General features: G+C 59.9%; 1 protein-coding gene across 4 annotated transcripts; it reads right to left on the bottom strand.

Moving 5' to 3' along the window:
• Window positions 1-16,574: 16,574 nt before the first annotated feature.
• On the bottom strand, window positions 16,575-26,546 carry GFI1B (growth factor independent 1B transcriptional repressor). Of its 4 annotated transcripts, none has more exons than XM_053667671.1 (7): window positions 26,472-26,546; window positions 21,083-21,204; window positions 20,493-20,630; window positions 19,806-20,077; window positions 19,082-19,219; window positions 17,920-18,184; window positions 16,575-17,389 (listed from the first exon to the last, which is right to left on the bottom strand). In XM_053667671.1, the coding sequence occupies exons 2-7, from the start codon at window positions 21,180-21,182 to the stop codon at window positions 17,211-17,213; spliced, it is 1,092 nt and encodes a 363-aa protein (XP_053523646.1). In that variant the 5' UTR covers window positions 21,183-21,204; window positions 26,472-26,546; the 3' UTR covers window positions 16,575-17,210. The 4 variants fall into 4 exon arrangements, with proteins under 4 accessions (XP_053523646.1, XP_053523644.1, XP_053523648.1 ...); XM_053667669.1 differs by lacking the exon at window positions 26,472-26,546 and adding an exon at window positions 25,865-25,957; XM_053667673.1 differs by lacking the exon at window positions 26,472-26,546 and adding an exon at window positions 25,865-25,953 and having other exon boundaries at window positions 17,920-18,085; window positions 19,118-19,219.
• Window positions 26,547-27,578: the final 1,032 nt, after the last annotated feature.

The raw sequence follows: 27,578 nt of genomic DNA on the forward strand, positions 1-27,578 counted from the left end.
TGAAGGCTGGGACCACGACGATTCTTGCATCCTGCGTTGCCCCAGGACAGGTTTCTAGCAGCGCCTGGAGCCAGGTGGGGAGCTGTATCTGAAAATAGCGAGCTCGAGGGAATTGCACTTTGAATGCTCGCCAGTGCCCGCGTTAGTCCTTCATGTCTTAGGCAGTTATTAAGCGCCGATAGTGCGCTGGGAATACTCAGAAGCAAACCGAGAGAAGCGTTACATAAGCAGTCGTGTGGGGGACCGTAAAGAAGGGACAGGGGCCATTCAGGAACTCGTGGGTGAGAAAGGGGTTCCAGAGAAAGTAACCTTGTGGGGTGCTCTGGTGATAAATTCCTGAATGGGCAGTTCATGGTGGAAGTCGCACCCCAAGCGCATAAATTTAGTAAAAGGTTTATCTTTGCCTTAAGCAAGTCCTGTGCGTTGTTTTTTGTCCATCTAGTTAACAAACCTTTGAAAAATAAGCGTAACCACCCTGAAGGGAACACATCTTGTTAATTATCCTGTACCAATCCCCACTTTGCTTTCTCACATTCTCATGTAATTTTCTTTCAATTCCCTCAATTCTAAATGCATAAAAGAAACGGTATTTTCTGTCACTCTCCGGAACATTTGAGATCTTGCTCCCTGCTAATTGTCAGTTTGGCTCAAATATTATAAATTCTTTACAGGTTTGGACGTTTCTTACTTGAAAAATTGTAGAAGACAAAACTGGGGGAGAGAAGCCCTGACTTCTCTGGTGTGGCTCAGTTGGGCATCATTCCACATAGGGAAAGGTCACTGGTTCGATTCCTGGTCAGGTCACATGCACAGGTTGTGGGATCAGTCCCTGGTTGGGCCACGATCTAGAGGCAATCAATGGGTATTTCCCTCTTACATCCATGTTTCTTTCTTCCTTCCCCTCTTTAAAAAAAAAGTCATAGGGAGTGAAGGGCGGCGTAGATGAAGGGAATCAGAGGTCAGCAGAGGTCAGACAGACCCTAAAAAGATGGCTTTTTCTGAGTGCAATGGAGAGCCCTTGTAGGGAGTGCCACTTTCTAAACTATGAGTTTAAAAGACTCTGGCTGGGCCCTGGCTGGTGTGGCTCAGTGGACTGAGTGCCGACCTGTGAACCAAAAGGTTGCTGGTTCAATTCCAGCTGGGGCACATGCCTGGGTTGCGGGCCAGGTCCCCAGTTGGTTGCGTGAAAGAGGCAACCAAATAATGTATCTCTCACACATTATGTTTCTCTCTCTCCCTTTCTCCCTCCCTTTCACCCACTCCTGGGTGGGGTTGGGAGGGGGGGGAGCAGGGGAAAGACTGGTGTGTAGAGAAGGGACCTCAGAGAGGGCAAGAGGGCAGAAGTAGGTTCTGATAAACCAACTGAGAGGAAGAGTTGCTTCCTGGGGCCAGGGAAGTGCCAATTAGAATGGAAAGAAGGGACTAGCTTCAAGGATAGGAAGAAATTAAAGTCAGTAAGAGTGAGAGACTTCTGGATATAATGACTTCTGAATCAAAAGATTACTTTGTTCTGGGTGGGATGAAGGGAAATGTGGGACCTGAGTGTGAAATGTGTCATCCTGTAATGCGAAGACTTGGCTGAGTGCCCAGCACTTGGAGAGAAAGCCCCCCCCCTCCCGAGAGCACAGCGGGGCTCAGCTGGCAGACCTGCCTGCTCCGCTGCGAGCTTGTGTGTGTGTTCTGTGCAGTGTTGCCAGGATAGGTCTCCGCAAGTTCCGTGCCTTGACATGAAATTTCCTTTTAAACTTCTCACTTGCCCTCATTCTGTGTCCTCCAAACAATCTTGGCGGTTGGTTTAATTTTCCTGAAAGGAAAGTCTGAGTAACAGACGTATATTATTAAGTATACTGATGGTAAGTTAGTACATAATAGTAAATTACGTCCTGTCTGTGATAGTAAATTAATGAATTGGTGTCTTTTCATCAGACCCCTGTGAGTCTGGTACACAGGAGTCAGTCCCGAAGATTCTGTCTTGGTAGAATTGGCTGATGAGAGATTAGATGCACAGTTACATTCGAATTTTATGTAATAGGGAGTCATGCTGACACCAAACGTTGGTTCGTTGTTTATCTGGAATTGAGACTTAGCTGGTATATTTCTGTTTGCTAAACACAGCACCTCTACCTTTAGGCATTGAAGAAATCGAGTTTCGGAACCTGCAAAGCTGGTTCCAAACCACCTAGAACCTTAGTGAGCCCACTGAGGTCCTGAGCCCCCCGCCCCCCGATCGGATGACTCTCTGATTTCGTCCGCTCTCCCTGCGGAGCAGGAGTGATCTCTCTGGAATGAAATCTCACTCTGGCCCCGCCCCGCCCCCCTCACACCTGCCCCCATCCTACCGCCTGGTCTGCTGCGCTTCATCCTGCTGCGTGTTCACGTTGCCCCAACAACAGCTCCCTATTGGAGAAGGGAGACGCAATGAGTAGGTGCCAAACCCTCGCACCCCACGTGCTGTGGGTTAGAGACACGTCCACATCTCGACCCCCGGCAGCCTGTACCCGTGACCTTGCCTGGAAAAAGGGTCTCAGCGGATGAGGTTCAGCAAAGGCGTTGGAGAAGGGGGACTTTCCTGGGTTGTCCAGCCGAGCCCTAAATTCAATGACAGAGGCGGAGGGGACTGGACACAGTGAAGAGGAGGCCATGTGACCGCAGAGGTGGAATTGGGAGTGGCCGGGGGGAACTGAAGTAGAAGGGGTTACTGATCCTTAACTGAGGGCAAGAAGGGCTCCGGAAAATGCTTTCTTTGGGCACCGGAATTTGAATATTCCTCCCTGGACCGCTGGTCAGGCTGTGAAGCACGCAGTGGGGGTTCAACAGTCCCTAGTCAGTGCTGGATTCTCTGCATCCTAAGGCCGGGGGAGAAGACGTAGTGTTCACTTTTGGCCACCAGATGGCGACGGAGCGTCCTCCTGCGCAACACCACCACCTGGTGTTCACCAGTGCCTATGACACCTGGAAGAAAACGCAAAGGGGCGGCTGAAGGGGAAAGGTGGGCTGGGACGCGTGAGCAGAGCCTCTTAACAGGCCTGAGCTGGGCGGGGGGCCGGGTCAGCAGCCAGCTCCCTCTCAGGTCTGCCCATAGGGGGGGACCAGATAAACAAAAAGTGGTCTACCCACACCATGGAATATTATTCAGCCTTAAAAAGAAAAATTCTGACGCATGCTACAACATGGATGGACGTGGGGGCCATTCTGCTAAGGAAATAAGCCGGTCACGGAGGGACACAGCATGGCTGCTTTTATGGGACATCCCAGAGAAAGCAGGTCCTTAGAGACAGGAAGCAGGACTGTGGTTACCAGGGCCTGGAGTGAGAGGAAAACAGTGTTTTGGGGACAGAGTTTCAGTTCGAAAGGTGTAAAGCCCATTCCCCGCCCCTCCTCCCGGCTTCCTGGGGTTGGGGGGGGGCAGCCTCTGACTCTTCTGCCCCAACTCACTGTTGCTCCTCCCCCGTGCGTGTCGGGGACATTGCTCTCTCTGATAAAAACTAGCTCTTCAATGGGAGGATAACATCCAGATCCGAGAGCGCGCACAAGTGTGCATCTGGGTGAATCGTGACCAGGTGAACCCCCACCTGCCCGCAACGCCTCTGCCCAGACCAAGCGGCAGAAGATCCCCCTGTGCCCTTTATGATTCTGGTGCCTTGTACAGCGCCCTAAGAAATCCTTTTGTATCTCAAGTTCATGAAAGTATGTTTTCCTGGAAGCTTTGTAGTGTTTCAGTTCATCCGTGTTTTCACTGTTGTGGAGGAATCAGTGGCTTCACGCGATTTCCTACTGAAAGCGAACCTTCTTCCAGGGTCCCTACCCTCCATGCCGCCGGAAGTGGTGCCCCCCCCCCCTTTCCTCCCGCCCCTTCTCTCTCCATCTCCCCTCAGGCGAGACGCTTCCAACAGCCATGGTCGTTCTTTTTGGGTTTTTCGACATGTGGGTTATTCAGAGGTCTAGCGGTTCATATCCAGACACTGGGGAATTGGGAAACTGTCTTTCAGTTGTTCGTTTCTGGCTCGAGTCCACAGTAGTCAGGTGTCGGAGTCTGTCTGGTTGCAGCCTTCCTTTAACACCTGCGAGGACTGGCTTTGTGGCCCCACGTGCGGTCGGTCTTGTCATGTGTTGAAGGTCCATCAGAACACATTCTGGCTCTGGCTGGTGCGGCTCAGTGGATTGAGTGCGGGCCTGCGAAACAAAGGGCTGCCGGTTCAATTCCCAGTCAGGGCACATGCCTGGGTTGCGGGCCAGGTCCCCAGTTGGGAGCATGTGAGAGGCAACCACACATTGATGTTTGTCTCCTTCTCTTTCTCTCTCCCTTCTCCTCTCTAAAATTAAATAAATAAAATCTTGTTTTTAATAATATTTTATTTATTTATCTTTAGAGGGGAAGGGAAGGAGAGACAGAAACATCAATATAAACATCCTCTTGTGTGTCCTCTGCTGGGTACCAGCCCACAACCCAGGCATGTGCCCTGACTGGGAATCGAACCACAATCCCTTGGTTCGCAGGCCCGCGCTCAGTCCACTGAGCCACAGCAGCCAGGGCGTGAAGGGCCCCTTTTTATCTAGGGAAGTGTCAGCGGCGTGGCATTAGTATTGCTGCAGGAGGTTTGTTCTGCTTAATGTTTTCACGACGTGCATCTTTCCATCTCTCACTTCAGTCTTTCTGTCTCTGTGCATTTGGAGTCTGTCCCGTGAGCAGAGGGTAGGTGTGTGTCTCTTTTTAACCTTCCCTCTAGTAAATATCCTTTGTCTTTGAAGTGCAGCGTTTAGTTGTTTCGTGGTTAATGCAAGGCCAGTGTTCGGCGGGGGAAGTTCACAGTTGTCCGTACGGACACGACACATTCATACATAAAAACACAAGAACGAGTTGTTTTGCGTGCTCACAGCTGTGGGCCCACTTCTGCCCACCCCATATCAAAGTTTCCCATTACTGTTCATTTTCTACTCATCCCATCTGTTCTGTGTCCTTTTCTTCCCCTTTCTGTCCCCCCTTTTTATTAGTTATATATTTTTAAACTTGCCTTTTACTGGTTACTCTGGGAATTATCATATGAATCCTTGATTTATTTAAGTCAGTCATGGAAATGCTAATTATAAGTCGGTATTGTTACCACGTCCGTGACCATGCGAAGCCATGTTCAGACCCCTCTTGCACTGTTGTTACCATGGCACACGTGTGTATGCACGTGTATAGTGTGCATGTGTGTACTTTAAATCACCTTTATTGAGGTGCAGTGTACGTGCAATACAACACACCCAGTGTAAGTGCACAGTTCAGTGCGGTGACAGACACACGGATGCGGTCACCCCTCAACGACGACACAGAACATTTCAGTCACCAGAGAACACCCCGACCCTCAGCAGCCAGCAGGCTCCCCGATCCCTCGGCAGGGGTACGTGGCGGCCCAGGCTCTGGGAGGCGACGCGCAGGCACCTTGGACGAGGCAAGGGTGGGGCTGGGCCGTGCCCTCCCCCCGAGACCCCTGCAGGACCCTGGACAGTCCTCCCTGGACTCACGCTGGGTCTCCGGTGGGTCCCCCTTCTCAGAATGGCAGCATCGGGAATGCAGGGCCGCCCTGGAGTCCCTCCCTCCCTGGCACCCTGCCTCCATCCACAGGGGCAGGGTCGTCTCCACCTTCTAGATCTGGGGTCCCATCACCCTTCCATCACCCCGTTCCTCTCACATCCCCTCCTGGTGTGGCCACATCCACACGTGTCTTCGTTCCAGGGGGATGGGCAACTAGATCCTGTGACCCTAAATCCAAGACACCCCAGTCTGGCGGTGAAAAGGTCTCCCCCCCACGCCTGTCCCCAGACGGAGGGCTGGCTTTTCTCTGGACTTGTTTACCCTCCGGAGCCGCTCTGCGTGGCTGGAAATGGAGTCCGGTCCGTCCTCTGCAGAGGCCAACAGCCAGCCCACCCCCGGGCTCGGCCTGCTCGCTCCCCTCTAGTGAGTGGCTGCCCCCGTCTCCGTGGGCTTCCCTGGAGGCGACAACGGGACCCTGGTCCGTGAAAGTCGCCTTGGCGCCTTTCGTCCCCTCCACGCCCTCCTTCCTCACTGGCCCTTGGCCACCATGGAAATTATTCCGCAGCAGTTCACACGCTTCCTCATTTTTCCACAAGGACGCCCAGTGTTCCACCGTGTGGCTGGACCACGATTCCTTTATCAGCCCCATGCAGGGGCGCTTAGGTTGTTTCCAGCTTCTGCAAACACAGCGCAGCCGTGAGTCACCACTGCTTGTCCGCTCCTACCCGGCTACCTGTCGGGGAGGGGCCCTGGGTCAGTTCCGTCACGAACGTTCTCCCCCTGGGGCTGCCACCGCGGATCACCCGTCCCGGCAGGGCGGCAGGGCGAGGCCAGACTGGCGAGAGCTGTTCCACCCCCGCCTGACAGCCCCACCTCCCGGGGCCCCACCGCCTGCCCACCCCCTCTGGGCTGCCTCGTTGCCACGCCCCCATCCCTGCTCCAGAAGGAGGGAGCACTTTTCCCCTCAAATGCAGAGCAGCTCCTCTCCGTGCTGCCTCTGGCAAACATGGCTCCCCACTGCTGGGGGGTACCCAAAGCCTTTAACAGATTCTGGGGGTCCTCCCCTGCCCCCAAATTCCTAACCTTATGGTTCCCAGCCCCTGCACCTTGGTGCTTTTGCCCCCATCCTCCCCTCACAGTAACCTCTGAAAGGAGGCCCCCCCCTTTGAAGAAGCCCCTGTCTGGGCCCCCTTCCTGATTGTCGATGGCAGGATCTCTCTGGCTCGTTTCTGGCACCTTTCACAGACTGACAGACTGACAGACATCTAGTCGGTGTTGGCTAAGGAATGAGTGCTTTAGTAACCCACACAAGAACTGCACCCCCAGCCATGCAGCCCCAGTGGCCATGCCCCGCCCCCTGGGGGCACTGTCCCCTCCTGCCCCTGCCAGAACTGGGACCCAGGGGTCATGGGCCTTGGATGCCTGGACAGACCAGCTGGGGTGTCAGCTGCAGAGGGGCGCTCAGGGAACCCCAGACACGAGATGACCAGGAAGAAGGGGAGGACAGATGGGGAGGAGGAGGAGAGGGGGCGATGGGTGGAGGTGAAGGGGGGGGGTCTATGTTCCTTGACCCTGGGGCTGGCGCCCTGCCCCTGCCCCCTTCCATCCTTCTGGGGCCTGGCTCTCTTGCAGCCCCCTGAGCATGGGCCCGATTCCCCGGGGAGGTGTGCCTCCAGGATGAAAAGCCATTGGGAGAGGTACCTTCGAGTTCAGCCCAGCGGGCACCTGTGTTCTGCGCTCTACCCTGTGAATTGCCTGGGAAACGCCGGGCGGAGGCGGGTGCCTGTGGACGGCCACCACGCTGCTCAGACTAGAGGAGGAGGATGGAGTGGGTGCGGCTCGGACCTGGGGCACTGGGGGAAGAGTTCTCACACAGGTGCACAGTCCACACTGGTGTGGTTCGGAACTGCAGTCCACAGTCCTGGGCAGAGGGTTAGGAAGCCCCCGGCACCAGCCCCTGGGGGTGGGAAGGGGGCAGGCCCATGAGTTTGTTTGCTGTCCATCTGTCCCCCTGTCCGTCCATCGGAAAGTACTTATCTGCTGGGTGCTTCAGGAAACATGTCCCGACAAGGGCGCACACAGCTCTTTGATGAGAGCTGTGCTCAGCGTCTCGGGGAAGCACAGGGGCTGGGGGCGCCTACACCCGGCAAGGCAGACCTCCTCTTGGGTCACGTGGGGGGAAGCAGAGTAAAGGAGGAGTCACCTCGGGCAGAGGGCACAGCATCCTGGGAGACCCAGAGGCAGGCAAAGCCAGCCTGGACGACGGGGGAGGGGAGGGGAGCCCACGTGGCCGCCTGGTGGGTGCTCAGTGCTCGGCACCGGTGCCCGTGAGCTGCTGAGGCTCCCGCACGGAGGCCACCCGTTGCCGGGCCATTTCCTGCCGTCTCTCCCGCTGGACCAGGAGCTGTTTGGGGCCAGGATCCAGCTTTATTTTTTAAAAAAGAGAAAGAAAGAGTGGAGAGAAACATCAATGTTTCCTCCCCATTTTTTTTCATGGTGCTAAAATATACATAAAATAAAATAGCCACTTCAGCATTTTAAGTGCACGATTCAGCGGCATTAAAAGCAGTCACAGCCTGGTGCCACCACCACCGCCTCCCGTCTCCAGAACCCTTTGCATCTCACAGAACCGAAACTCTGCCCATTAAACAGTAACTTTCCACCCCCGCCCACAGCCCCCGGCAACCACCCTGCTACTCTCTGTCTCTCTAAACGTGCCTGTCTGGGGACCTCCAGTGGGCGGAGTCACACAGAATCGGTCCCTCTGGGACTGGCTTATCCCACTGGGCCCCTGGCCATGGGGCTCGCCGGGCCGCAGCAGGTGTCGGAAGCCCCTTCCTCCTCGAAGCTCAGGTGCGCTCACCGGGGGATGGACCGCCGCTGCTCATCTGCCGGCCGTCACCGATGGACACTGAGCTGCTTCCCCTTTCGGCCGCTGTGGATGCTGTGGCCAGGAAGCCCACTGGCCCTTCTCGTGCTTCTAGCTTGGCACCCCGGGCTGAGCACACCCAGCGAACGGTCGGTGTTTTGCAACGTTCCAGAGTAAAGGGGCCGTAGGCCTCGTCGGGACTGGCCGCCACCCTTTGCGCCTTGAGGCCCCTGAGGAGTAAAGGGACCCCCGTGTCACAAGGGGACACTGTCTTTCCCTATCTGCTCCACTCTGGCCACCCTCACGGCTTCCTGAGAGATGACCTGAGACATCTTCCCCAGATAAAAGAGGAGGTGGCCGACACTTAGTGCCACGTGGGAAATACTGCACGAACACTTGTCCCCAAGCCACCCCCCCGCCCATTTCCAACCTGACTTGGACCCCCAAGCCCTGGGAGTGGAGACCTGAGACCACCTGGGGCAGCTGCAGCCTGTCCAGTGAACCTTGACCCTCGGACAGCCCTGCAGGGGAGGGGGCAGGCTAGCCCTCTCTCTGTGCAGACAAGCAAGGGGTCTGCAGCAGAGCAACCTCATGTCGAGGACAGAGCTCCGCAGGAGGCCCAGCTGCAGACCCGTCATCCTGTCCAAGTGTCTCTACTGCTCAAGGAAGCCTGGCAGCCTCAGTCCCAAGTGCCCGCCCAAGTCCAGAGCTGGGTCGGGCCTGGAAGCCAGGAGTGACCCGGAGACTGTCCAGGCCGAGGCAACTGTCTAGGGAGAGGCGGCTGTGCGGGCCTTGGAGACTCCTCCCTTCTTGAGGACCGGCCCCCCCACAAGGCGGTTTGTGGGCCCATTTGGCAGGGGGCTGGGTGGAGGGCGTTCGTGGGCGCCCTCCCAGTGAACTTTCTGAGAAGGCCCCCGCCCTTCTCCTTCTCCCTCTCCCCAGTGGGGGTGGGATGACCACACGAGTGCCCTCCAAGGGTGCTTCCTCTTTGCCTGGCTTGCCTCGAGGCGGCCGGCCACCGGGCCACCCAACGGCCCCGAGGCACGCCCACACCTGTGGCAGCCCCCTGCTGCTTCAGAAGGGTTATCTGCCAGAGGGGCTTTGAGGGGAACGGGCCCTTATCTCCCTGCCAGGGGCCCGCCCTACAGCCTACGGTTGGGGCTTTGTAATCTGACATTGTGATTTTTTTCACCCCTGTTGTTCCCCCCACGGCGGGGAGGTTTGCTGAATCATCCAGGGGAGGTGGTTGGAGGGGCCAGGGGCGAGGCAGCTGGAACACAGTGATAAGGGTGAGGCCGCAGAGGGGCGCTGGGGAGGAGACCCCGAGCCACTGGGACAGTTTCCAGCTGAGATTGTCATTCTGCCAAACTGCCCTTGCGGACACTCAGCTCAGGGACCTTACCCTGAGGGCTGGCTGTAGGCTGCATCTCCTCGGCCATCAGGGACTGGTGGGCAGGGACCCTGAGAGGCAACAGTGAGCTGGGGTGAACGTGGACCCTGCTGGGTCACCCTGCCTCACGCATCGGCCCCCGGCAGCCCTGAGAACGGCACCGGCTGCCCCCCTCGGCTCCGCTGGCAGGACAGAGCAGAGCGGGGGCAGACCCTGGGCACCCGCTGTTTCCTTGGTGTGGGGTCGCCTCTCCACTTTGGACAGATCAGATTATTTTCATCTTTCAGATGTCTGCTTCCTCCAAGAGAGCTTCCCTGACCCTGGCTTGGGCTTTGCTGCAAACGGTTCCCCTCTGCAGCAAAGTGGGTCCTGGCGGGGAGAGGTGGCCGCGGCAGCCTGGGCCATCACCCTCCACTCTGCCTGCTGCAGAGTGGCCTGACCTTCAGGTGTCCGAACCCCCACCCCTGCAGGGGCTGTCGTGGAGACGGGTGTCCCTGGTGGGCCAGGTCCAGAGATAGGGCCGCGCTGGGCATGGTGGGAGGGCTGGGAGCGGAGGCTGGCAGAAGCTTCCTCAGAACGCTGTCTGCCCCCTGATTTCTGATTCCCCTCAGAGTCCGATGGGCAACCGCAGCCTGGGGACCTGGGGTGATTGACGCCCCTGAGTCAGTGGCCACATCCCCTGCTGCTCCCAAAAGGGGCTTCTGGGGCAGGAAGAGCTGCCCACGGCGGTCGATTCGCTGCCTTCCTGCTGGCCCACTGAGCTCGGAGATAAGTCCTCGCTGGGCCCGGAGAGGCCTGGGGGCTCTGGCCTTCCCCAGAAATCATGTCAGGGTTTCTCCTGTGGAGGAAGGAGCCTGAGCCACGATAACCCCTTTATTTTTAAGAGATCCGGGAGGAAGTCCCAAGTCACCCTGTACAGAAATAGCTCTGAGCCTCAGCCTGGCGTCTGTGGCCTCAGCTGTCAGTGGGGACAGCCCATGAGCATGGCTTAGTTCTGTTCATCATGCTATAGCAGGTAGGACACCAGCCCAGGGCACCGCCCCGGGTCTGGGGTCCAAGGTCACGGCCTTTGGCCATGGAAACAACTCCATTCATTTGTGCGTGATGTGGGGAAGGAGCAGAGGGTCAGAGCCGAGGGGCATGGCCAGATGTGGGCAACCGGGAGCCTCTTGCGGACCCCCCCAAGTTGTTTTACTTCTCTGGCCTCAGTTTTCTCATCAAGAAAATGGGAACAATCAAAATGCTTCCTTCAAAGAGGTCATTTCTATAAAGTACTCGCAGTGTTGTCTGGTGCTTCCTTAGCTGTTAGTTTACTGCCAGCAATGCTGCGCATGGGGCTAAGTTGCAACAACGTGTCGAGCCCTGCTTTTCTACCTTCCTTGGTTGCCGGCTCCCTGCTCCACACGTGGTCTCTCCTGGAGGCTGCAGGCCCCTGTGTGTGAGGCCCCCTCTCCCGCTGCTACCACCCCACCCTCCATTCCCTTGACGCAAGGGCCCCTTGGGCCCCTGGAGTGTGCAGTCTAACCCAGAGGTTTCTAAACACCACAGGTGTTATCTTACAGACAGAGAAACTGAGGCCCAGAGGGGGGTGCTCAAAGTCACTACCCCCTGCCAACGGGGGCCAGAGTGACCTCCAGCCCCCCATGCCCCAGCCAGGGCTCGCTCCTTCCCTGTCTCTCTCTCTCGCTTCTCCGTGAGGCCCTCCCTGGCCACCTGTGAATGGCGACCCCCGAGTGGACCCACCACGTGCTCCCCACCCCGTGTCTCCCAGCTCCGTTTTTCCTCTGCGTCCCCGCCGCGCTCCAAGAAGGAGGGCGTTTTGTCTGCTTCCCGAGCACCCTGCCTCTGCCCACCACCCAGCGTGGCGCCGGCCTGGGGCGGGCACTCGACCCACGTGAGTTGATGGATGATGGTTCCTGACCCGCGAGGGTGGGCTTCGAGCCTCCGGTAGGGTCCCGAGCCCGGCCTGCCGTAGGGCCCCGGGGACACGCTGTCCGCTGTGCACAGGCCCAGCCTCTGCTCGTGCCCACACTGGGCTGCGGAGGCTGGGTCTGCAGATGACCCCGGGCAGGGGGGCCCGGCTGAGCATTCCCCGCCCGCCGGGACCCGAGCTCCTTCTCTCCGCCTGGAAACAAACAAATCCCCTTCCTCTACCCCCACCCCACCAAATGCAAATCACGTGGCTATTATAAAAATCATAGAAAACTCAGGAAATGTCTAGACAAAGGAAAATTTTAAATCCATCACAATGCCTCCTGCCCCCAAGATAACCCTCCAGAACTTGGGGCTCCCCCCAACAGGTGGTCTCCGCCTGGAGGTCAGGCTGCCTGTGGCTGCGCTTTGAGCCCCACTTGCAGATGACATGATGTCCATCCTCCTCCGTGGTTCCACTTCTGGCCCCTGGGTCCTCCTCCGTCTGCCCCTCGTCTACACTCTCACTGAGACTCAGTTTCCTCATTCAGAAGGCGGGGGTGATCCTGTCCCCGACTCCCCCAGTGGTGGTCCCCTGGGGCCGCGACAAGTGCCGGGCAGGACATTCAGGGGTCCCCTAAGCAAGAAGCAAGTCCTCACGCCAAGACCACAGGGCCAGGAAGAGAAAAGGCTGGCGCAGGGTGAGTGGTGGGGAAGTCTTGCTCACTCCCTCCCTCACGCTTTTCCTCATGTATTGTGGGGGTGGAAGCTTCCAGAAAGGGGGACTTTTTCTTTCGGCCTGCAGAAGAGCTGGGATGCATGGGCCCCATTCCACGGTCCGGAAGGTCGGGGCCAGGAGAAGCAGTGTCTCCAGCCTGTGCCCGCACGGGGCTCACTCTCAGCTGTGTGTGCTGGTGTGGCTGGGAAGTGGGGGGCCCCCACCCTTAAGGAACCTCGGGAGGCCTCTTCCTCCCTGGCTCGTTCGCTGGGGAGAAGTGGCCGGAAGGGTCTCTCTCTCCTGCTCCCCTTCTCCCGCTCGCTGGGCACCAGGCCCCTGATAACACTGGGAAGGCGCTATCGGCAGGGAGCCTCCTGCCGCCCGGCCCCGGGCCTGCTCCGCGCTGACAGTTGGCGGCCGGCACCGCGTGATAAACTTATCGGACCAGACCTGAGCCCCGCTGCTCAGCACGGCCCCTGCCCCAGATTTCCCTCCTGCCTGCCTGCCTGCACCCCCGCCCCCAGCCACTGAGCCCTGGGCTCCGCCTGGCTCCGGGGTGGCACCCAATCGCGCCCGGACCCACCAAGGCCAGAGGCAGGGTGGGGTGTCCAGGAAGGGCTCATGTCCAGTGTCCACCCCACTGCTCCCAAGCCAGGGGCCCCATCTTTGGGGTCCCACCCCACCTGCCAAGGAGGTCCCAGAGGTAGTACGTTCATCTTAGACTTTTGGGGGAACTTCTACGTGCTGGGCCCTAGCTAAGTGTGAGGATACAAAGAAAGGCTTGAACCCAGTGTCTGCAGGGAGGTGCCTCAGGGGTTGTGGGTTGAGGACAAGCCAGCCAGCAGTTTGAAGGAGGAAGGCACCTGCCGATGGAGCTCACCGCGCCCTGTCACCTGTGGAAACCGGAAGGGCAGGCAGGGAGGGGTGGAGGGGCAGAGCCGGGGCAGGGAAGTATCCCGCGAGGGAGCCCTTTTGTAATGCCACTGATAAAGTCATCGTGTGCGCGCACTGCACAGAAGTGCAGCATCCGCCCTGAAAAATGAGGAGAAACAAATACAGCCCCGGCCACTTTGATGGGCCGCACTGTACCCTGTGGACTTCCTCCCACGTGTGAGCCGGTGGAAACGGGATCGCGCGGCGCGCACTGATTTCCCAACCACTCCACACGTGTCGGGCGTCAGAACGGCTTCCTGTGTCATTGCGTTGGCTCTGCGAAATCTATTCTCTCCAGTTTTTCAGTGAAGAGATAGATAGGTAGACAGACACGCACACAAATTCAAGTCTCCTTGAGACGGCGGAGAGCGAAGCCCAGCCCTGCTCCCGCCCCGGGAAAGCGCTGCTCCCAACACGGAACGGGCTTGCTGCGGGCTTGCTGCTCCGGACACCTGCAGACTCACGCTGTGCTTTTTCCAGGACCGCAGGCTGTCGGGAAGCAGCGCCAGGCCCCTCCGTGTCAGCCCTCAAAGCACGCTGTGTCCTTCCCACAGCGGCGTGGCCTCTGTCACCGCGGCCTCCTTCCTGAAGCCAGTCTCCTTGCACCAGTTTTGGGGGGGTTCCAGTCCCCCCCCAGGACCCGGGGGCTTCAGGAGCCAGCCCTGTAGCCGGTCGATCTGTGTGCTCACCCGGGACTATTTCTTTGCCTTGCATTCCTAGGGCCAAGTGGAGGGTGTGGGGTGAGCACATGGGGACCGATTCGTGCCCTGGCGGAAAGGCCACCAGACACGGGGTCAGGAAACTTGGGCTCTGCGCTAACAGATGGTACTGCTCGGGCCGCTGCTTCCCCACGCCGGGCCTTGGTGCCCTGGTGCGGCAAAGGGAAGCCACGTCCGTCCTCTTGCGGGGCTGGACGCTGTCCCCCAGTTCACACACTGCAATGCTGACGGTGTGGATTCAGACAGGAAGGAGGCGGGAGTGTCATGAGAAGCAGGAATAGGCTGAGGGAACCCCCTCCAACCCTCCTCCTGGGTGCGGCCCCCCCATCCCAGTGTGACGAGCAGTCCCCTGACCCTGAAAGAGGGTCAGGCCTTGGTCAGGGGGCCCGTTCTCACTGCCGAGCCCATCTGGGCACTTCCTCCAGGGGCCACAGCTGTGCACGTGAGGCCCCTCCTTCCTGGGGGTGGGGAAGGGGCCAGGGCAACTGAGCAGGGGGCACTCCCAGCAGCCCCATCCCCAATCCTGGCGACTGCCTCCGGTGGTGAGGGGCAGAGGAGAGAGAGGGAGAAGCAGATCTCACGGAGTCCCCGTGCCTGTCCCCTCACTGGCCCCTTTCTCTGCAAAGTGCAAGTGGGGCTCCAACCTGCAGCACTCTGAGGCTGCAGTGCTCCCCCACCCCCACCCATTCCTGCACCATTCGGGGCCCTCAGTGGAGGGGCCCACAAGCTAAATCCTGCTCTCCCTGAACCTCAGCAGCTGAAGAAAGGCTCATTGTGCAGCTCACACCCCGCCCTGCTGCAGAAGTGGCTGAAATCCTGATATCGGTGTGGTTTTGTTTAGCAAACAAGGAACATGCAAAGCAGCTCCCGTGTGTGTGTGTGTGTGTGTGTGTGTGTGTGTCCATCACCCCCCCCTCACACTTCCCCAGACCTAGAGGCCCCTCACCCCGCAGTCAGGAGCCATTCGAGGCCTGGCCCCACGGCGTGGCTCTGGACAAGTCCCTTTCCCTGTCTGGGCATCCCGGTCTCCAGGGCAGAGTCGGCTCTGGGGTGCTGGCCGTTGAGGGCCCTCTTCCTCCGACTTCAGGGGCCAGGCCCGAGGGGTGTGAACTGGCGGGAGCCGGCTGAGGGGCCCAGACCCGCAGACGGGGCCAGACTGCCTTCCCACACAAATTCTGAGCCCCACGCCCACCCTGCCTTCCACACTCTGGACAGGGTTGTGCAGGGGAACCCTGGCTCAGGTATACAGGAAGACCCTCAGGAATGCAATAGGCCAGGGGTCCTGCCCAGCCCACCCCAGGGCCAGGGACTCCCTTCCCCATGGGGCCTTGGACCCCCAGCAGAGACAAGGACCAGAGGAAGCACCTGCAGGTGTCCTTGGGGGCTCAGATGAATGGGGACCTGAAGTCCAAGACCCGGAATCAGGTATCCTGGTCCCAGCACCACACTTGCCCGCCATGTAACCTTGAGCAAGCTGGCCGACCTCTCTGAGCCTCAGTTGCCCCCTCTGTAAAACGGGAGAGGGACACCTCTTTGCACAGGTTGGAGGCAGTGTGTGGAAACCCTGGGCCTAGCTCCATACCTGGATGTGACTGATTTAAAGAGGCCCCCACGGGGGGCCCGGCCTGGCCTTGGTGCTGAGAGCTGGAACCCAAAGAAACGCTGGCTAGCAAAGGAGAGCCGCCCCGGAGACCACCAGCCCGGGCTCAGCGCTCCGGGGCGGGAGGAGGCCTTGTACTTGCTGTGTGTGGGTCCCTGCCCACGGCCGTACATGCCCCGGATGGTCATGCCCACCGTTTCACCGAGGAGGAACCCAACCCAGCGTCACACAGCCAGCAAGGGGGCACCAGGCCTCACTCAGTCACACCTGCTAAGTTCCTTTTGCCACACAGGCTGACACTGCCAGGTCCCAGGGCCAGGACACAGGGGGCGTCTCTGGGGGCCGCTGCTCAGCCTACCACAGCCACGATGTGGGGACCCGGATGTGGGAAGCTGACCCTGGATTAGCCAAGTGGACCCCACGTGGTCACAGGGGTCCTTACAAGAGGGCACAGAGAGGGGGAGGCAGAAGGACCCGGAGGGAAAGCAGGGACAGCTCGGAGGGTGGAGGAAGCGGCCACAGGCTGAGAACTTGGCGGCCTCCGAGGTCAGCAGCGGACCCTGTGTTCCCGGGGCCTCCAGGGGGAACTTGCCCCCTGACACCTTGAGCTCGGCCCCATGGGACTCCTGGCGGGTTTCCGAACCTCCAGGACTGTGAGAGAAGGGATTTGCGCTGTGTGAAGCCCCGAGCACAGCCCCCGCTGCCCTGACTGGGCCCTGCCGGGTGGGTGGGCTTGCCACGCCGTGTCCAGTGCTTCTGGTCCAGTCCCGACCCGTTTGGTCTGGGTACTCCTCTCCCAGCCTGTCCCAGGAGACGGCGTGGCTGTGTCTGCTCCTCAGAGCTCCCCACCGCTCCTCCCTGAAGCCTCTTATGCTGGCTTGCACCCAGTAGGCGCTTAATAAAGGCTGGTCCAATGTAAATAAGTCTGTGTCTTTATTTCCATCTACAGCAGTCGAGGGGAGCAGACATTTGACAGCAGCAACTGCCGGCTTCTGCGGCCCTGAGGTCTGATGGTGAAACTGGACCCCCACACTGGGGCCAGCCGTGTGCCGGCCAGAAATGGGGGGCAGCCAGCAGGTTTGGCTGAAGCAGAGGGGTGCTCAGCACCCACCCTGGGGCAGGAGGTGGCTCTGATCTGACCATCCGGCAGCCCAAAATAGGCCCCCTAAAACCAGGGTCCAGATGCCAGTATGGTGGGCAGAAGGCACCGGGGGGGTTCCAGCTTCTCTGTGGGTCCCACCTCTGGTCTGTTCAGGGCATCCCTGCCCAGGTGGGGCTACTCTGGCCTCCCTGGCTTTGCCCTGTGGAAGGCACCTAAGTTTTTACACCTTCAGCTCAGCTCCCACACTGCACAGCAGGAGAATTATTGTTCCAGAGAGGGAAAGCAATTTGTCCAAAGTCACACAGCCATTTTGTGAGTCTCAAAACAAGCTGGAAGACTCCCTTCAAGTGCTGCCTCCAGGAGACTGGGCATCTGGGTGCGTGAGGCTGGCCTCCCTCCTGGCCACGGGACCTCAGGAGGGGTGGGCCAGGGCCGGGCGTGGGCGCCGCCTCACTTGAGGTTGTGCTGACTCTCGCGGTGCCGCCGAAGGTCCACCTTACGTTGGAAGCCCTTGGTGCAGAGCTCGCAGCTGAAGGGCTTGAAGCCCGTGTGCTTGCGGCTGTGGGTGATGAGGTTGGAGCTCTGGCTGAAGGCCTTCCCACACACCTGGCACTTGTGTGGCTTCTCGCCTGTGGGGCAGCAGAGACTGGGTCAAGGCCGTGCTTGCCGGACCTACTGCCCTGATGCCCTGTGGAAGTCCTCCAAATCGTTCTTGCTTTATCTCGCTGTCAGTCCACACTGACTGTGAACCTCCCCCCCCCCACTGGACTGGACCAGGGTAGGGCAGGGACCGGTCCATCTGGTCCGTCTGGGTCGTCAACCTGGCACAGCTCCTGGCACAAAACAGGCTCTCAGGCAGCAGCCGGGGAATGAATGAGTGAGTGAGTGAATGAATGAATGAAGAGAGGAATGAGTGAAAAATTCCCCTGCTAGCCTCACTTCTGCCCGGAGACCCGCACTGCCGACCTTGGCTGTCTCCTGCTGGTGTCTCCTCTACGTATCAGGTGAGCTTAAGTAACACATGGCATCCGGCCCTCCCGGTGGAGGGGGACCCCCCACGTAAGTCGACCCCACCGTCCTAAAGCCGGATCCTGTTCCGGTGAGAGGTGGGGGTGCAAGGGGGCTCTGCCAGGACAGGGGCTGGCGGCGGCGGCCTCACCTGTGTGGATGTAGGTGTGCTTCTTCATGTCCGACTTCTGGTGGAAGCGCTTGCCGCAGAACTGGCAGGGGTAGGGCCGCGTGTCCGAGTGGATCAGCAGGTGGGTGGACAGGGTGGACGAGCGCTTGAAGGCCTTGCCGCACATGCGGCACTCGAAGCTGCGCTCCTGCCGGAGGAAACGAGGCCCCGGGGGGTCAGGCGGGGGCGGGGCCTCGCACCCCAGGGCTGCCAGGCTGGGCGCAGGACTGGACCTGGCCGGAATCCCCTGAGGAACAGGACACTCCGTTGGGGTGGCCTTGAGGACAGGCCCGGCGGAGCAGGACCCAGGGCCCCCCGTTCCTTTCCCCCCTGAGGAGGGGCTGAGACTTGGGGCCTGAGGAGCCTCCCCTGGGGTTTTTCCTGGTAATGTCCACAGCGTCCCCAACAAAATACATGTTTGTTGACTGACCGGTGGACCGACTGATCTGGGAGTTTTTTCAGGAATTCACGTTTCACATCCCTGAACCCAGAGTGAGCTTCCTGAGGCGGGGACGGTCGTGGGCTGCTCGGTGGTTTGGGTAAGGGTCTGAATAGTTGAGGCCTGAGTCTGGCTTCTGCTTCTTACCAGGTACGTGACCATAGCAAGTTGTTCAGCCTCCCTGAGACTCAGTTTCCTCATCTGCACATTGGAACAGTAACGCTGCTGACCTCAAAGGCTCATTGGGAGGATTGGGGAGCTCAGGAATGCAAGCCGTCTCGATCCTTTCCCGCTTCTCCCCACTGAGACTTTCATCCCGACTCCGGTGTTAGCACCGGGTCAGCGGCAGGTGCCTTTCCAGAACGGAATGCAACAGACAGGTCCCGCCTCAGGCAGGGCTGCGTGCGGCGAATGAGCAGTGCACCCTGACTCCAGGATGCCACGGTGAGGACACTTGCCCTGACCCCCAAGGGACAGGGCCGTTCCTGAGCCTCACAGACATCAGGCTGCTCGGGGACCCCCTGGGCCAAGGGGCTCTTCCGGCCTGGCCCGTCGGGGAGGAAGGGATGTTAACGGTGGGTGCTGGAGACTCAGGTGAGGGAGGCAGGTAGTGAGGGGCCCCAGTCTGTGGCCCCCTGGGCTTCCTGGGAGCAGCACAGCGCGGGGGAGGGGGGAGCGGGGTGCTGGGCTCGGCCAGCTGCCCACCTGGGAGTGGACGTGAGTGTGCTGCTCCAGGCTCACCGCGTGGCCGAAGGTCTTGCCGCAGACCTCACAGGCGAAGGGCCGGCTCCCGCTGTGGGAGCGTCGGACATGCACCTCGAGCCCGTGTGGGGTGGAAAAGACCTGGGGGTGGGAGCGGGGGCAGCGAGTGAGGCCAGGGGGCTGTGGGGAGGGGCCAGAGCCGGTCCCGGGGCTGTGCCCCCCACCTCCGCCGGCACCCCACTGCAGCTGCGATGGGCGGCCTGCAGGAGGAGACCTGGATCCCTGATTCTGCCGGCCTGTGCTATACATCCTGGGAAGGTCCCTTTCCCCAGTGTGGCTGGGTTTCCTGTGTGTAGAGCAGGGCCTGAGGGCCTCCGGAAGCCCCTCCTAGCCCTCTCTGGAGGCCTGGTGGCTGAGAACCGAAGTGGGCCGGAGCCAGCTTTGAACCTGGCTCTGAGGTCTGCTCACTGCGTGCTCTTGGGCAAGTGACTCAGCTTTTCTGAACGTCGGCCCTGCATCCACCTCCCCCTGGGCTCGTGCGTGTCAGGCGCTTGGCACGGGGCTGGGCACCCGGCCAGGGCTCAAGGAACGGCGACGAGGCCAGCACTGTGGATCCTCGATCCCCCCGGGGACCCGAGCTGCCCCGGATGCCCCACTCCGAAGCCCCACTGTGCCAGCGTGCTGGGGGCGGAGGCAGAGCGGGCCTGCAAACCCACCCGCCGCTCACCTTGTTGCACTTGATGCAGTGGTACGTGTCCAGGCCCGGGGAGTAGCGGAGGCTGAAGTCCAAGGGCGGCTCGGCGCTGGGCACCAGGGGGCTGCCGTACAGGCTGACGGAGCGCTCCAGGAAGGCCGACTGCATGGTGGAGGGGGCCTGCCGGTAGCTGTGGCTGTAGGACGAGGCCAGGGCATCCCAGGAGAAACTGGGCTTGTAGAACGGGGGTGAGTCGGAGGGGGGCGGGTCCCCATCCTGGGGCTGGGGCATCACAGCAGGGCCTTCTGTGGAGAGGGAGACAGGCCTGGTGGTGACTCACTGAAATGCAGAGTGCCCACTCCCGCCATGGGGCACTCCAGCTGGGGCTGGTTCAGTGTGTGAGTCCCAGGCACTTGCTGTGGGGGGGCCGGGTTCTCACTGTGTCTCCCCGGCAGAGTGTGGCCCCCCCCAGAGTGTCCCCCACCACATGCCACTTCCTCAGCCTGCCCAGCTGCTCCCTCTGACCCCTGCGCTGGGCTCCTCATCCAGGAATGAGCTCCTGCTCAGGAGGGGTCCAAGCAGAAGCCCGGGAGCCCAGCGTCCAGGTGACTTTGTCCTTGTCAATCCTTCCTGACTCCAAGACTCCAAGGGCCCCTGCTCCCAGGAGCCCCTCCCCTCCCCAGCCCTCGCTGGAATGGCCGGGCGTGTCGGGCCAGGTACCTGGTGCCGAGACCATCCTGGTTAAACTCTGGTCCAGCCCCAGCTCTGGCTCCCGTTTGAGGTCAGTCCAGTCCAGGCAGGGGTTCGGTAACAGGGTGCTGAGGACGGGGTCGTTGCTTGGGACCTGGTCCCTGGTCGCTGTGGGGAGACAAGACCATCAGCGCCGCAAGCTGCAGCCCTGGGAGGGAGCCCCCTGGAGGGAGACAGGACCCTCCCCGGGAGGAGGGGGAGGCCAGCTCGCAGCTGCCTCTGGCTGCTCACACTCAGGGGCCTCGCCCAGATGGGGGAGCCAGCCGGCAACCAGGAGGAGACCCCCGGAAAACTCTCGGACCGGTATCCATTTTTCAGAGCACCCGACTTCAGCCCTGGATCGGACCCCATGTAGGACCCACATGTCCTTGTCTGCAGCCACTGAGGGCCAGCCACACCCCGAGCTCTCATTGCCGCCAGGGCCCAGAGAGACCGGACATTCATTCATTCATTCGGCTGATGCGGACTGAGTTCCTCCTGCTCCCAGACCGGGAAGGGGGGCAGTGAGCTGCTGTAGCCCCATCACAAGGGGCAGGGGGCCGGCCTGTGCTCCCACTTACCCAGGCTCAGGGCAGGGGGCCAGACTGGTTCATCGTCCTGGCCTCGGGGCTGGTGGTATGTGTGAGCCTTCTTGCTCTTCACCAGGAAGGAGCGTGGCATTGTCCACGTGGGCCCCTCACACCTGCACGGGGAGAGGGGAGGACACTTAGGGCGGCGGCATTCAGCCGTGTGGTAGAGCCACCTCCTGAATTCGGAATGTACCGTCCTGGGTTGAACTCTGTCCACCTGAAACCTGTGACTGCGACCTTATTCAGAAACAGGGTCTTTGCAGGTGCAGAGTTCAGGTGAGGTCACACTGGATTGTAGGGGGGCCCGAGGTCCAATATCTTGTAAGAAGTGGGGGACCTCGGGCACCCAGACAGACACACATGGGAGAATGCCCTGGAGGGTGGGGTCAGAGATTGGGGCGATGTGGCTACGAGCCCATGGGCACCCCGGATTGCGGGGGGCTGCCAGCTGAAGGAGAGAGGCATGAAACGTGCTCCCCGAGAACCCGCAGAGGCCTGGCCTTGCCGCCACCTCGACTTTGGTTTTACAGACTACAGACCCCGAGAGAATACGGTCCTGTTGTCTTAAGCAGCCCAGTTTGTGGCACCTGCGTATGGCAACTGTAAACCCCAACCTCCTCCCTGCTCCTGGGTAGGAAATGAACGTGCGCACCTCTGGAAAGCCCCAGGACCAGCCACTGCCGCCCGCGTGCCTGAGCTGCTCCAGGAGCAGGGGAGGGGGGTCTGCACAGGTGATACCCTGCGGGCTCACATCTGGGGAGCTGCGTTGCATCCTGGTCGGCCCGGCCTCCAGGGGTCTCAGAGAGGGGTGGTCTCCACTCAGGGTGTGGAGTCAGAGGCTCCTGGGTTAGAATCCCAGTTCACTGCTATGCAGTTTGGGGCGGACACTTAACCTCCCTGGGCCTGTTCCCTTTTCTGTGCGATGGACACCCAGGTCTCGAGGAGAAGCCCCCCCCCAGCCCCGGGGCTGCAGGGCAGATAGGGCCAAGCGCGGGAAAGGGGGACGCTGCTCTGAGCAGCAGCGAAGGTGGTTGATAAGGCCCGGGCGGCAGGCAGCTCTCTGGGGGAGGGAGATTAGAGAGGGCAGCCCGGGGCTCTGCCTTCAGAGCAGACCTGGAGCGTCACCCCGGGGATGGCTTTGACCAGGCAGACCAGGGCCCCCAGCTGTGCCCAGAGTCCCTGGGGACCTCAGGCATGTGGGCTACGGCCCCCCTGCCCGACCGGGGGCCAGCCCACACTGGGCCCTCCTTGCTGTATGCCTCAGTGTGCAGATCTGCTAAATGGCCTCACGGCCAAGCTTCCTGGGGTTGCTGGGGCAGGAAAGGACCCTTGTTTATCACAGAGAAGCATGTGATGTGCCAGGCATGGTGCCCGGGACGCAGGGAGGCCTGGGCGAGGGTGGCGCGGCTGTGTGCCGCCCGGCCTCGCCTCGTCCCATAGTGCTGGCCTTCAGGGGCACCCTCCGAGGGTGGGGGTCAGCCCAGAGGGAGCGGGGCCCCACTCCAGGCCCCTCTGCCGCCCGCGGGCTCTGAAGTGAAGGGGTGGGACCTGAAGGCTGCTGTTAGATTTTGACCTCACAGGGCTGCCCGGGCTGGCCTTATCTCCCGGGGACAGTCTCTTCCTGCCTCCTCCCTTCCACCCACCCAGGGCTCCCCGCAGCCCCCTTCCTTCCCCCTTCTAGCTCGTGGCTGCAGGAAGGAACCCACTGAAGCAGACCCTGGGCAGTTTGAGAGGAGACCCCTACGCCCTGGGGGAGCCTCTCAAGGCCACAGTCAATCTCTCTTTCAAAAGATTTTGTCTTTTAGGTGGTGTTTCATTAGTAAACCCACTAGAGCCGAAGCCAGGCATTAAAGCTGCGACACTTCAACTCCGCCGTAGTTCCTTGAGGCCACAACCTGCTTCGTCTCCGCTCTGCTAACCCTGACCCGTGGGCCGAGTCGCTATCACCCCATTTCACAGAGGGAAACCGAGGCTGAGAGCTGGTCCCAGGGCAGAGCAGGCAGGACGTGGGCACCCAGCCCCAGGCCACCAGGAAAACAGGACAGCGTTTAAAGCCCCCTGGGTGCGGTGTTATGTCCCTAAATCCGACGCCCACAGGGCGAGGGGAGCAGTGACTGTCTTCCCAGGCTCCAGGGGTAAACTGAGGCTGAGAGAAGCGCGTGGCCTGCCGGAGCCTCACGGCCAGGTCAGGCCCGTGTGCCCATCCTGCCAGCACTTGACCTCTGGCTCCGTGCTCAGTGCCTCGCGTCAGTGGCGCGTCCGTCCTTGGGTGGAGATGGCGGGCAGAGGCCGGTGGCTGGGGCTGGAGGCCGGGACGATCCAACTCCCCCGACCTTTGCACCTTTTCCAGAACCCAGAAGCCCCACGTCAGGCCTTGAAGAGTTTTGGTGAGAGGCAGGTGAGCGAAGAGAATCCCTGTGGGAAGCTCTGCTCTTCCCTCGGGCCTGGGGCCCAAGGTGCCCAGGACGGCCAGACAATGACACTCTCAAGTTCATGAGCTCACCCTGCGGCCGCTGCACCCAGAGAACTTCCTTTTGACCCCTGTTACCTGAGTTAAAAAAAAACAGGAACCAGTCACCTATATGGTAGTTAATTAACAACGACAACTACGCCGTTTTGATTCACGGGAACCCGTTCTGAGAAGGAGGTAAGAGCAGAGATTGTGAAAGAAGACTAAGATTTCTTCACAAAACAGAGACCTCGATGGTATCGGACTCCGGAAAGAGACTCACTGTTAACATCTCTTCGAAAACCCCCAATCCCGATAGAGGGTCCTGACCCTGAGTCAGAATCTCAGCGGAAACTTGGGAAGCCGGCACAGTGGGGGTTGGGGGACCCCGCGCCCCAACCTCCAGGCGGAGCTGGAGCGGCAGGCCTGGGATTCCTGGGTCTGATTGTGTGACCTTGTGCGGGGCTGCGTCAGCCGCCGACTCGAGGCTTGGTTTTCCTGTCTCTCATCGGGACGGTTGGACTAAGGTTTCCCCACTTCCCTCTTGCTCTCAAATCCCACGCGCTGTCCGTTGCCGGCAGCCCCGCGCCAACCCACCTTGTCTGAGAAACGCATCCCCCAGGTTCCCCTTTTGGGAGGGTTGGGCAAGACTGCCGTTTCTGAGCCGGCCGTAGAGGACCCTTTGGACTTCCTCGTGCCGAAGGCGTGACTTAGGGAGAAACACAAACAAACAAAAGCCCTTTCCAGGTAGAAGGAGGGGGAAGTGGGCCCCGGTCACGTCAGGGGAGGAGGCATTATTTTTGTAAAATTTGGAAGGGGTTCTCAAGTGTTTGTTTCCGCCTTCAGAGAATGCACGGTCAAAAGTGAGTGAAGCAGCCCCGGCTGGTTGGTGTGGCTCTGTGGACTGAGCGCCGGCCTGCGAACTGAAAGGTCGCCAGTTCGATTCCCAGTCAGGGCACCTGCCTGGGTTACGCGCCAGGTGCCCAGTTAGGGGCGTGTGAGAGGCAACTGATCAGTGCGTCTCTTACACATTGATATTCCTCTTCTTCTCTTTCTCCCTCCCGTCTCCTCTTTCTAAAAGTAAATAAATAAAATCTCTCTTTAAACAAGTGAGTGAATTAATTTCCGGGTGTACCCCCAAAGGAACCGAAAGCAGGGACGCGAACAGATATCGGCACACCCCCGTTCACGGCAGGGCACTCCCAGCAACCGAAAGGTGGAAGCAGCCCAAGGGCCCGCCAATGGATGATGAATAAACGCAACCCCTGCATCCAGTCAAATATTATTGAGCCTTAAAAAGGAGGGAGCCCCTGACACCTGCTACAATGTGGACGAAACTGGAGGACGTGCTGCTGAGCGAAACGAGCCGGTCAGAGGCGCAAAGACCAGGAGGCTACTTACACGCAGGGTCTGCAGGAGGCAAAGGCACAGAGACCAGCAGGAGATCGGTGGTCCGCCAGGGCGGGGGGGAGGGGAGCGGCGAGTTACTGTTTAATGAGCAGAGTTTCAGTCGCCAAAGACAGAAACAGCTCTGCGCACAGGTGGCGGCAGCTGTACGACCACGTGGGGCGACTTAATGCCTCTGAGCTGTCCGAGTAAAACTGCCAGTTTCGTGTTAGGTCTGTTTTATCTCAGTGAGAACAAAAGTGAGCAAATAAGGCATGTCCTGAGCATTTCCGAATTGGAGACCAGGGCAGCCCCCGCTGGTCTGGACTCCCGGAGACAAGTGGCGGAGAGCCTGCCTCTAGACCGAGGCGGGGAGCAGCGAGGCTCCCCACTGTTCCTGGAGAGGGGAGAGGTTGGGTCCCAGGGACCTGTCGCAGCTGATCAGGCTCTCGCTGTAGGGAGTCCTTGTGTTCTCCACTAAGCACCCCCATGACCACCCCACCCTCCCGAAAGCCCCCAGGAACAACTGCCCAGTTCTGAGCGGTTCCATCCATCACACCCAACCCCAGTAGCTTTCTGATGCTCTCCAAGAACTTTCTGTGGGGAAACCAGCATGAATCAGAGTTGGAAGGGACCTCTCTCCTCCCCGCACCTCATCCGCAGAGTCCCTGGGCACCAGCTCTGAGGACAGGGGACCTGCCACTTCCCCGACTTATCACAGTCTGCTGGGCGGCCCCGGTGAGCTCAGTCAGCTTCTGCCAGCCCCGTGTCCAGGAACGCCGATTAACCCTGCGCCCCCAGATCTCACAGAAGCCATGGGCTGTTCCCCGGAAAAAACCACACAGGAACCTGTACACCACGACCCCGTGGACTGCCCACCCCCCAGCAAGCCCATGTAGTCAGAGCAAGCGCCTCACCCCGGCCGCCCAGACTCCAACCTGGTTTTTTCTCCCAAAAAAGGTAGAAGAGGCTGTGGCACCAGTTCCCCATCTGCAGTCCGACTGCTTCTGGAGCAGGAGGGAGAGGCGGAGAGGGCAGCCGCCCCGACCCCTCAGCCGGCTCGGCGGGAGGGCACCCCACTCGGCATCGGGGGACTCGGGGACTCGGGGGCTGTGGGACTCCCTTCAGCGGTCTCTCCGTCCCAGGCTGGCTTATAGACAGAGAAGGGCTCACAGTCCCTGGGGGGCTGGATGGGTGTGCCTGATGGGGGACCCCGACTCAGGCCCTCACCTGTGTCCTGCCACACCACACTGTGCCCTGCCCGGGTCCTTGGGTCCCCCGGGTGTGGGTGTGACATTGTGTGGGCAGGTGATACCTGCCAGCTAAGACTGAGTTTTGGAAAGGGTGGTGGCACTCCCGCACCGGCTCACAGCGGCTCCTCACCTCCGCCTCTCCCCGGGCTCGGGGCGGAAGGCCGAGTCCCACTGGAGAGATTTGCAGCCCACCTCACTGTCTAGAACTGCCGCAGGGACCAGGGAACCCGCCTGGAAGCCAGACCGGCAAACAGAAGAGCGGAGGCAGGGACGAGTGGCTGTCCGCACTCACCTGTCCCGTCCGGGTGCCGCGGCGGGAAGCTCACTGCTCCACCCGGTTAACTCTGTGACTCTGCACAAACAGATACTTCTCCTTTTTTTCCCTTCTCTCTCTCTCACTGGTTTTTTCCCCCCTCTTCTGTTCCCCTCCCTGATTTTCAATCTGATTATTTGTCAAAATCTGGCGGTGAGGGGACAGCCAATAGCGATCCAGCGGGGCTGTATTTGCTTATCAAAGCCTCCCAGGACCGGCTCCGCACTCACTGCGAACCCTGGGCTGGCTCGGGCTCCCGGAGCCGCACTCTCCGGAAGGTCTGAATGGCATCGAAGGCAGAGACACTGGTGGCTCAGCTATTGCATTCAAAAGATTAAAGTTGAAACATTTACTGATTTTGTATCGAGAACGTCTTTCAAGGATTTCTTTTTTTCTTTGTATATGCTTTTTTATTTAATCATTGTTCAAGTACAGTTTTCTGTCTTTTACTCCCAACCCAGCCCACCGCCCCAGCGTCCCCCACCTCCCTCCCATTTCCACCCCCCTTAGTTGTTGTCCATGTGTCCTTTATACTAGTTCCTGTAAACCCTCAAGGATTTCTCTTATTCTTCTTTCTTTTCCCTTCCTTCCCTCCTTCCTCCCCACTCCTTTTCTTCTCCCACCAGTTCATCAGCCCCCATCCGGGAGGCAACTCTCCTACAAAGCACTTGGCTACTGAGCAGTTGCAGACACTCTTAGGGACGGACACCCTTCTGTCCTTGCAGAGGTCGCTTTTGAGAACAAAAGTCAAATTCACGCCTCCCTGGACGTGACCCTGGAAGGCGTGAAGGAACAGTCAGGTGTGGTAGGGAAGTCAGCAAGCCCACGCTCGGGTCCCAGGGCCTGCGTGTGCCGCCATCTGGTGGCCACGGAGGAGCCCGGGGAGGTCCGCTGGGGGCCTCCAGTGCGTCCCGCCCACCAGGCAGAAGCGTGCATGGCCAGTGGCGGACATTCTACCCCGTCTGGGCACCGAGCCCCATTCCCTAGTCACCCCCCATCCCACACCTTCGCCGCCTCGGCCCCCCACCCCGGCGGTTTACGGGATACCTAATTTATTTCAGGAGGAAGTTTTGCATAAGACAGGAG

This window comes from Artibeus jamaicensis, unplaced genomic scaffold (genome assembly GCF_021234435.1).
Source record: "Artibeus jamaicensis isolate MK-2021 breed Jamaican fruit bat unplaced genomic scaffold, CSHL_Jam_final contig_471, whole genome shotgun sequence".
In the NCBI taxonomy this organism is placed as follows: domain Eukaryota; kingdom Metazoa; phylum Chordata; class Mammalia; order Chiroptera; family Phyllostomidae; genus Artibeus; species Artibeus jamaicensis.